This window comes from Chlorocebus sabaeus, chromosome 16 (assembly GCF_047675955.1).
Source record: "Chlorocebus sabaeus isolate Y175 chromosome 16, mChlSab1.0.hap1, whole genome shotgun sequence".
Classification (NCBI taxonomy): Eukaryota; Metazoa; Chordata; class Mammalia; order Primates; family Cercopithecidae; genus Chlorocebus; species Chlorocebus sabaeus.
The window spans coordinates 62,548,989-62,559,714 of NC_132919.1; the positions used below are offsets into that span (position 1 = coordinate 62,548,989).

The following is a 10,726-nucleotide window of genomic DNA, read 5'->3' on the forward strand; positions in this document are numbered from 1 at the left end:
CCATTCAGGCCCCTGAGGTCAGGGTGGGGCCTGCCTGGACCAGCTTCAGGACAGTAACTTAATATTGGCGTAGAAGAAACGGCTGTGATAAATATAGTCCTGTCTTAACCTGGCCCAGTTCTAGCTGCAAGGCCAGGCTGCTGTGGGAACTGGGGACTTCCGGGAGGGCCTTGGGGGCTGCCCAATGGGAAGCACAGGCTAATAATACTAACCAGAAGGCCCAATGTTCCGGAAATTGGACATCCTGCTCCTCAAGTGTTCTCTGGGTAAAAGTTAAAGGCCGAAAGTCAAATTCTGCCCAAGAAGAGTGATAGACTCCCCAGTCCCTGTGTCACATGCCGAATCTCGGAAGAATAAGGATGTTGTGATGAGAGAGGGTGAATAGACACAACACAACAGATGGATGGATAGATGGACGGACAGACGGATGGATGGATGGATGGATGGATGGATGGATGGATGGATGGATGGATGGATGGTTGGATGGATGGATGGTTGGATGGACGGATGGATGGGTGGGCGGATGGATGGATGGATGAGAGGGAGGGAAGTGAGGAGGCAGGAGGGAAGGAGGAAGCACAGGAAAGAGGGACAATAGAATAAAGGAATTCTGACGCAGAGAGATCTGGTTCCCTCCTCAGGTCGGCTTGCCTTGCGCCAGGGAGTTGGGGGCCTGCAAGATTTTGCAGATCTCTAGAGGTCACCATGTCACCTGACCTTGTATGACAGGTATCCAGGTGCCCATATGCCCTGTCAGAGGGTGCCCAGGGAATGCTGGGGGAGGAGGCCTCTCCACCCTGCCGTTCCCGGGACCACTGTGAGAAGTTTTGGGCCTTAGACACTGTTTGGGCACCTGCAGAAGCACAGGGTAGGGGTGGAGGTGCAGACTGGGGAGGCTTTGAGTGAGACTCAGTGTGCTAATTGCTGGGTGTGGGGGGGAGGTTCAGCCACCCTCCCCGGTATGAATCCAGGGTCTCCATGGGGCTCCCACCCACTCCAGTCCCTTTTCTTCTGTCTTTGAAATGGGAGGCACTGATTATATTTACCTGGAGGCACTGATTATATTTACCTGCTGTGATGAGTAAGTGAGATCATGCCTGGGCCAAGGACACTCCGCATGTGTCCCCACCGTGCCCCAGATTTCCACACAGTCAGACAGCCTGCCAAGGCCAGGAGGAGGAGGAGCAGCTTCGTCCCACGGTCCTTACAAAGCACTCATGGCTTTGGGGTGGCAAGAACAGGGGATGTTTCTTGAAGGCCACTCTGGTGGGAAAGTATGGACCAGCTGGGGACACTTTGGAGGGGCCGGTATTACCGACAGTGCATCCGCAAGGGATCTGTCTGCACAGAGTGGCACCAGACAGCAGCTCGTGGGGCTGGAACCCAAGTCCCTGCAGTGGCCTCCCACCTGTCCCTGGGAACTCAGATCCAGACAGATTAGGGCATCTCACAGGCCAGGCTCACAGCCCTGGGCCTCTGGCAGCGGGTGGGCGTCCTGTCCCCCTCCCTGAGGGGTGGGGCTTTGTGGGGTGAGCCAAGAGGGCGGGGCTTGAGGCAGGTCATTGAAAGGCGGGGCTTGGGGAAAGGTTTGCTGAGCAGGTGGGCTTGTGAGTTACTGCACTATGGGGCAGGGCTTCAGGAGGAGGTGGGGCTTCCTCAGGAGTGGGGAATGTGGGCGGGGTTTAGAGGGGCCAGACAAGAGGATGCGCTGTGTGAGGCGGAGGAACTTGGAGTCGGGGGTGGGGCTTTGAGGAGGCGGGGCTTTGGGGGCGGAGCTATGGGCGGAGTTTAGAGAGGTGTGTCCGGAGGGTGATGCAGTGAATGATGGTGGAGCTTGAAGTAGGGGGCTGGGATCTGAGGACGCGGGGGTTCCAGGGGTGGGGCTGTAGGCAGGGGTTAGAGGGCGGGGTCTGGAGGGTGTTCACTGAGGAGCTTGGACCTCAGAGGGCGGGGCTTTGGGGTGAAGCCATGTGGGGCGGAGGTTACAGGGAGGTGACAGTAGGGGTGACGCAAGAGGCGGTGGAACTTGGAATAGGCCTTGCTAGAGGGTTGAGATGTGGAGCGCTAAGGGGCGGGGCTTGGTAGGTGGAACCAGGGCACGCGAGGAGAGAATCCTCACTAGGTACCTGCTACCACCCCTCTCCCAGAACTGGAAGAGGCCCACCAGAAGTGCCCACCATGGTGGTACAAGTGCGCCCACAAAGTGCTCATATGGGACTGCTGCGCCCCGTGGATGAAGTTCAAGAACATCATCCACCTGATCGTCATGGACCCGTTCGTGGACCTGGGCATCACCATCTGCATCGTGCTCAACACCCTCTTCATGGCCATGGAACATTACCCCATGACGGAGCACTTTGACCACGTGCTCACTGTGGGCAACCTGGTAGGGAGGCGCGGGGGAGAGGAATCATTCATAGGCAGGATGGGAGGGGGTGGGGCCCAGTGGAGCTTTCTGGCTGTGTGGAAATATGGGGCATGGTGGAGGACACATATGAACAGCTGGGATGATTTTCCCAGCATATGGGGGGCATTAGTTGATGTGGGGGGGTACTTGGGGTGATCTGTGGCACACAGAACTGGGGTTTCAGGACATTTGGGGGCAAAGAGATGGGGGCGAGGCGCTGGGCTTCTTAAGGTCTGGATTATTGGGGATCTGGGATCCAGACCATGCCCTGGAAGCAGGGGTAAAGGGAGTGTGGAGATAGGGTTGAAGGGGCTAGCTGACAAGTCTGTCCACTTCCAGAAGTTGTCATGGGCCTGAAAGGAGGCAAGGGATCTGGCAATGGGACCTATAGCCCTGGCTACCCAGGACCAGTGGGCTCCAGGGCCTACTCCCCCAGCCCTCACCTATTTCTCCAGCGTGGGGCCAGGCTTCTCCTCTCTCCAGCCCTTTCCTGCTCAACTATTGTTGACACCGCTGATCCACCCGCTTATCCAGGCCCATTAGGAGCATTATCACCTCATTGCCAGCCCCAGAGGAGCCTGACAAAGGGAAAAGCCGCCTCCTCCTCTAGCCCTGCCCCACCCTTCCCAATTCTCTTTGCAATTTTTCCGGGACGGCAAATGGGCGAGATGCTCCCCAACCCTGAAGGTTAAGGGAAGCCAAGGAGAGTAAGATTTGGGGTGTGGGACAGAACCAGGGCTGGGTGGGTGGCACAAGCATCAAACCCTGGGCTCCCCAGCCTTCAATGCAGACACCTCTGTCCCATAGAGGTGCCGAGGCAGCCGTGGCCAGGCCAGGCTGGAGGGGCAAGGGCATGCTCTGGACTCATGGCACAGTTGCTGGGATGTGCGTGATGGACCGGGTCCGCCTACGTGCCCAGCCCCTGCCCACACTATGCTGCTGTCTTGGCACCTGCTGTGGCCAGGAACAGCCTCTGGGAGGGGCTCAGCATGTGCCTGGGCAGGCTGTGGACCCAGGGCAGCTGGTGCCCGGCAGGAGGGGAGCCGTGCCCAGGGAGCTTTCAGGGACTGTGCAATCCTCAGACCCCATGTCCAGGGTTGGCAGGGGCAGCTCTGGTCGTCTTCTCATTGATTTTGCTCCTTTTGGTCCCTGCCCTAGACCTTTGAGTCTGCCAAGATTTTCGGGATCCTGGGACTGGTCCCTGTGGACAGGCTGTAGGCATGAGGCAGGATGCTGAACTGAGCACCTGAGGCTTGAGATGTGTCTCGTTCCCATGTGGGTGCTGTGATGCCAGCTAGCTGCCCAGCTAGCTGAGCCTCAACTGCTCATGCATGGAATGTGTATGAGAATCCCTCCCAATGTTGTAGAGATCAGGATGCCAATGAGGTCACAAAGTGAACCACAGAGCGCCCTGCAAATGTTGACTATTATGACAAGGTTGGGACTCCAAGTAGTGAATTGCCTTGCCCACTGTCACGAGGCCAGAAATGGATGGGAACGGGTTTCAGAGTTGTACCCACCTCAGCCCTATGGCTTGACCTTTGCCTCCATCACTCACTTATACACACATGGGCCATGCGTGCCACTCCTGCTCCTCTCGGGGCTCTGGACCCCTTCCCCTCAGCCCCCGCAGCCTCTGCCAGAAGGTGGGAGTTGGGTGGGAGACTCCCAGGGCCCTGGGCTCCCCGAGGCTCTGTGACAGGGCCTCACCCCACTCCCTAGGTCTTCACAGGCATCTTCACAGCAGAGATGGTTCTGAAGCTGATCGCAATGGACCCCTACGAGTATTTCCAGCAGGGCTGGAATATCTTCGACAGCATCATCGTCACCCTCAGCCTGGTAGAGCTAGGCCTGGCCAACGTACAGGGACTGTCTGTGCTCCGCTCCTTCCGTCTGGTACTCGAAAGCCCTGGGGCCAGGGTCTGGGATGGGGCTGGGCTGAGGAGACTAAGGAGGGTGGGCACAGGGATGGGAGGAGAAACCCCAGGAAGCCAGAGGGCTGAAAACGAGGTCCCCTCTGCCTTGTGCACACCTGTTACCTATCAGAAGCTTTCTTACCTGTAAAACAGGGAAAAGAAGAGCCCTGTCTTCTTTCGTAAGGCTGCTGGGGGGACCAAAGTGACCTCTGTCACATTGCCAGCCCCAGAGGAGCCTGACAAAGGGAAAAGCCACCTCCTCCTCCAGCCCTGCCCCACCCTTCCCAATTCCCTTTGCAATTTTTCCGGGACGACAAATGGGCAAGATGCTCCCCAACACTTAATGACCCTGAGCAGCAGTGGAGCAAGAACTCCAGCCCCATACTACAGACCTGAAAGCGGAGGTTCTGGAAGTTCATTAGGTGTAGGATTGGAACCTCTGAATTTGTCTTTCCACCACCCCATAAGGAGCACTATTATTCTTTTTAAAACTGTATCGGTTGGACGTGGTGGCTCACACCTAATCCCAACACTTTGGGAAGCCAAGGCAGGTGGATCACCTGAGGTCAGGAGTTCAAGACCAGCCTGGCCAACATGGTGAAACTCCATCTCTAGTAAAAACGCAAAAATTAGCTGGGCATGGTGGCGAGTGCCTGTAATTCCAGCCACTTAGGAGGCTGAGGCAGGAGAATTGCTTGAACCCGGGAGGCAGAGGTTGCAGTGAGCCGAGATCACGCCACTGCACTCCAGCCTAGGTGACAGATTAAGACTCTGTCTCAAAAAAAAAAAAAAACTTTATCAAGTGACCTTTTCATGCATGCACAAAAGTGTAGAGAAAGTATAATGAACCTCCATGTACCTATGTACCCAGCTTCAACAACTGTCAGCATTCTATAATTCCTGTTGCATCTGTTCCCCAATTTTTATTGTGAAAGCAAATCCCAACATATAATTTCACTTGTAAATACTTTGGTCTGTGTTTTTTTTTAGACAGGGCCTCTCTGTCACCCAGGCTGGAGTGCAGTGGCACAATCACTGCTCACTGCAGCCTCGACTTCCCCAGGCTCAGGTGATTCTCCCACCTCAGCCTCCTGCATAGCTGGGAGCACCACATGGTGGCTCAGACCACCACGCCTAGCTAATTTTTTGTATTTTTTGTAGGACAGAGTTTCGCCATGTTGCCCAGGCTGGTCTCCAACTCCTAGGCTCAAGTGATGCACCTTCTTCGGCCTCCCAAAGTGCTGGGATTACAGGTGTGAGCCACTGCTCCCGGCCATAGTCTGTATCTTTAACAGATAAGGACTTTTTTTTTCTTTTCTTTCCTTTTTTTTTTTTTTTTTTTGAAATGGATTCTCGCTCTGTAGCCCAGGCTGGAGTGCAGTGGCACAATCTTTGCTCACTGCAACCTCTGCTTCCCAGGTTGAAGCGATTCTCCTGCCTCAGCCTCCTGAGTAACTGGGATTACAGGCACCCGCCACCACATCCAGCTAATTTTTTGTATTTTTAGTAGAGACAGGATTTCACCATGTTGGCCAAGCTGGTTTCCAACTGCTGAGCTCAAGTGATCCGCCCACCTTGGCTTCCCAAAGTGCTGGGATTACAGGCGTGAGCCACTGAGCCCCGCCCGAACTTGTTTTCTTGTTAACGCATGAAGGGCCTGAGGTGGTAAAATGAGCGTTCCCATTTAACAGAAGGGCAAACTGAGGACTCAGATCGTGCAGGGGGCTGGAGATTCAAGTTACTCGACACTGTTCTTTCTCCTAAGGCTGGGGCTGCCTTGGGTGGTGGTCCCTGGGCTTCATTCACCCTTGCCCTTCCCTGCCTGGCAGCTGCGGGTCTTCAAGCTGGCCAAGTCATGGCCGACGCTGAACATGCTCATCAAGATCATTGGCAACTCTGTGGGGGCGCTGGGCAACCTGACGCTGGTGCTGGCCATCATCGTGTTCATCTTCGCCGTGGTGGGCATGCAGCTGTTTGGCAAGAGCTACAAGGATTGCGTGTGCAAGATCGCCTTGGACTGCAGCCTGCCACGCTGGCACATGTATGATTTCTTCCACTCCTTCCTCATCGTCTTCCGCATCCTGTGCGGGGAGTGGATCGAGACCATGTGGGACTGCATGGAGGTGGCTGGCCAAGCCATGTGCCTCACCGTCTTCCTCATGGTCATGGTCATCGGCAACCTCGTGGTGAGTGAGGCTGGCTGGGTGGCCCCTGCCCTCGCCCAGGAAGCATACAAGACGTGCCTGATGTTTCACTGTTTTCTATCTCCCCAACGCATCCTCTCCAAAATGGCAATTTTATGTGGTTTAACCCAGTAGTTCTCAAATACTAACCTGTGTAAGAATCACCTAGGAGTTACTTAAAACATAGATCCCTGGCCCCACCCCCAGAGTGTCTGATTCAGCGGCTCTGGGCCTAGGCCTGGGGATCTGTATTTCTGACAAGCTCTGAGGTGATGCTGATCAGTGGATGCTGATGCTGGTTCTGGGACCAGGCTGTGAGTAGCACTGTTGGAACCTAGTGTTTTGAGTAAAGCAACATGATAATAAGTCAGACAGACCCACATTCCAGTCCCAGCTCCTTTGCCATCATCTGTGTGACCTTGAGCTAATTGCTGCTTTCTAGTCGGGCTGGGTTCTCTAACTGTCAGATAGAAGAAAAACAACAGGGACTTCATAGGGTCACTGCAAAGATGATGCCATAGTGTGTACAAAGGCACAGTGTTGGGGGGAACCTGGGCCTCCTGGCCTCCTCCCACCCTCTTGACCTCCTCTGCTCCAGGGCCTACGGTCCAGGCTCCAAAAAAGAGAATCAGGCTGGATGTGATGGCTCATGCCCATAGCCCCAGCACTTCCGAGGCCAGGAGTTCAAGACCAGCCTGGGCAACATAGCAAGACACCCTCATCTCTGCAAAAAATGGAAAAATGAAAAAAATTAGCTAGGCATGGTGGCACACACCAAACCCAGCTACTTGGGAGGCTGAGGCAGGAAGATGGTTTGAACCCTGGACTTCAAAACTGTAGTGAGCTATGATCCCACCACTGTACTCCAGCCTGGGGGGCAGAGCAAGACCCTATCTCTAGAAAACATAAAAGAAACAGGTGAAGATATTGGGAAAATGCAGAGATGGCGTAAACTGCATCTCTTCTGCTGCTTGCTGTGGCTCAGGACTTGGCATGCGGGGCTGGTGCAGAGGAAGGGGCCAGGAGGTGACAGCCAGGGTGTAGGGCCATGGTCCAGCTGGCCAGCATTTCTGTGGCTAGGGACCCTGCAGGTGACCCTGACTCCTCCCATTCTTGGGGTGGCAGTGGAGGTCACTCCTGCCAGAGCCCTACAATACTGTGCCCAGCTGCCCCCTGCAGTGGCTGGTGCTGCCCTGGGCAACAGGGACTGGGAAGACGCCTGTCCCCATGTTCCCCAAAGACCTATGGAATCCCTGAGCTGCAGGGACAGCACTTCTCGGATATCGCTGATCTCCGGCTGGGGGCAGCACTCAGAGGGGGAAGGGGGTGTCACCTTGGCTGCAGAAGAAGACCATGCTGCAGCTACAGAAGAGAACCCAGGCCTCCTGTCCCTGAAAGGAGGGTCTTAGGGAGTGGGAAGAGAGAGGGAAGGTGCCTGGGCCCAACTTCGGGGCAAGATTGGGGATGGGGACAGCAGACCCTGAGTAGGAGTTTGTGGATGTAAGTCTAAGGACTTGGGGGTGACCGAGTCTTCAGGGGGTTGCTGTTTCTATGTGCGGAAACTCAAAAACGTTTTAAGACCCCACTTTGCCACTCACTGACTGGGAAACCTTGAGCCCGTTATTTAACCCTTTGGGCCTTAGTTTTCCTATCTGGAAAATGGGGATGATAATGGGGATGACTCTTTCACTGGGTGGTTGCAAGGATTGTGTGATGCATGCGCTTACAAGTGCTTACCAAAGTGCCTGGCCACGGGGTTGGGGGTGCAGGTGTTACAGGCATGCAGCAGGGCAGTGCTGGTTTAAGTTCCTGCCACCAGGGTGATGCTCCTGTATTGGCAGTGGGGGCCTACTGTGTGTCAGTCCCTGCCAAAGGGATTTACCAGCATTGTGCCTAATTCTCTCAGCCACCCCATGAGACAGGAAATGTTATTTCCACACCCTCGAGGAGGCACTGCCCAGAACCTCACAACTAGTGAGAAACAGAGCTGGTACTGGAACTGGGTCCGTATAACTCCAGTAACAATAACGTCAACAATAACAGTATCGTAATAATGATAACGTCAGCACCAGCAGAAGCATGGTGACAGCTGACATTTATTTAGCATTTACCTAGCATTCTGGGTGCTTCACGTGTATTCATTTCACCTCATCCTCACACCCACCTGTGAGGGCCGCGCTGGTTCATCTGTTTTATAGATGAGGAAACAGGCTCAGGGAGGTGAATCTGTTCCGTGTGTGGGACGGGAGCCCGCAGTCTGGCTGCAGAGTCTGGAACCAGTGCAGACCCTGCCTCTGTGTGCCTGTCACCCCCATCACACAGACATGCGCGCACACACACACACACACACACACACCACTGACATCCTTTCCCAACCCAGCTTTGTAGCCCTCTCAGTTTGCTCAGAGGGAGTGGAGCGGCCCAGGGAGGTGGCACTGTCAGCTCCTTGGGCACTGTCCCCTCCCACCACCTCCCTAGGCTTCAGAGAAGCAGGTGTCTGCCAGAGGCCACCAGGGCCCCCTGCCAGAGAGTGTGAGGACCCGCATCCCCTGTGCCCATGGCACTTGGTCACTTCCTGTGGGTAACTGTGAAGAAGAAGAGGAAGTGACTAGGTCACCAGTAACCCAAAGCACAGAACCCCCAGGGAAACTGATGTCGGCCCCCTCCCCTCCTCCCTTCCCCCCTGCCTGAGGCGGCTATTTCTGTCTTGGGCAGGAGCCGTGTGCAAACCCTGCTGATCCAGAGAGCAGCTAATTCCCATCTCAGATGTGTTTCTGGCAACTGGATCCCTCCCCCCGAGAGAGGGAGAAGAAAGACTAATGCGTTTTGGTGGGGGGCAAAGGCAGAAAAGCCTCTAGGGGACATGGCAGGGAGGAAGGGAGCCGTGGAAATTCCCCCAGCACGTTCTCTCAAAGACAGTTTTCAGATATTTTTTAAAGAGAGTATATTAATATGATTAACAGAATATAATCAACGGAATGTAGTGAAGGCAATGACGAGAAGACCTTGGAGGAGGCTGGCGAGAGCCTGGAGTGAGACCCGCCGAGGAGTCGGCCAAGGGTGGCGGATCCGCAAGTGCAGGCTCCCCAACTCCCCGCGCCCTCTCACTCCCCCAGGCCTCCCAAGGAAGAACCTGGCTATGCTTCTGGCTGACAGGAGCCAGGACCCTCACTGCAGACAGGATTCCCCTTCCTCCCACTGCCCAGGGCCAGGCAGACTGGTAGAAGGAAGGGTGACCGCATTAAAGACCTTCATGGCTGCCATTCACCTTGTAGTCTAAGTGAATGATGACTTCTAAAGTTATACAATGACTAGAAGCCTGGTTCTAGTCCTGGCTATGCTCTGGGTCCTAGAGCAAGCCATGCCACCTCTCTGGGACTCAGTTTACTCATCTATAAAATGCTGTGCTGGCCTCAGAGTTCATCACACTCTTCCCTACACCTTGTATAGCTTGCTTGCTTGTTTTTCTTTTCTTTTTTTTTTTCTGAGGCAGGGTCTCGCTCTGTCACCCAGGCTGGAGTGCAGTGGTGCAATCTGGGCTCACTGCAACCTCCGCCTCCCAGGTTCAAGTGATTCTCCTGTCTCAGCCTTCCAAGTAGCTGGGATTATAGGTGTGTGCCACCACACCCAGCTAATTTTTGTAGTTTTAGTACCTGGTTTCACCATGTTGGCCAGGCTGGAGCACCTTGTATAGCTTTCTATTATTTCAAACATAATAACAGCCAACATGTGTTGAATGCCTACTGTGTGCTCTACCTGTATTGATGGGTTTTCTTGGTTTTGTTTGTTTGTTTGTTTGTTTGTTTTGTTTTGTTTTGAGACGGAGTCTCACTCTGTTCCCCAGTCTGGAGTGCAATGGCGGGATCTCGGCTCACTGCAACCTCTGCCTCCTGGGTTCAAGCGACTCTCCTACCTCACTCAGCCTCCCAAGTAACTAGGACTACAGGCGCATGCCACCACACCCAGCTAATTGTTTATATTTTTAGTAGAGATGGGGTTTCACCATGTTAGCCAGGATGGTCTCGATCCAGTGACCTTGTGATCCGCCCGCCCCAGCCTCCCAAAGTGCTGGGATTATAGGCGTGAGCCGCCGTGCCCGGGCTTGTATTGATCTTTTAATCCTCACAACAATGGGAGGAACACTGGCATAATCTCCTTTTTACGGATGAGGAAACTGAGGCACAGCGCAGTGAAGCAATTTGCCTCAGAGCACACACCTA

The 10,726-nt window shown here is 54.6% G+C and overlaps 1 protein-coding gene across 1 annotated transcript in view; it reads left to right on the forward strand.

Moving 5' to 3' along the window:
• The window catches only part of SCN4A (sodium voltage-gated channel alpha subunit 4), a 34,214-nt gene that overhangs the window by 10,551 nt on the left and 12,937 nt on the right, over window positions 1-10,726 (forward strand). The window contains exons 11-13 of the mRNA XM_008012108.3: window positions 2,148-2,386; window positions 4,130-4,303; window positions 6,153-6,509. Of these exons, the coding sequence (XP_008010299.1) occupies window positions 2,148-2,386; window positions 4,130-4,303; window positions 6,153-6,509 (770 nt within the window). The remainder of the gene's footprint in view (window positions 1-2,147; window positions 2,387-4,129; window positions 4,304-6,152; window positions 6,510-10,726) is intronic.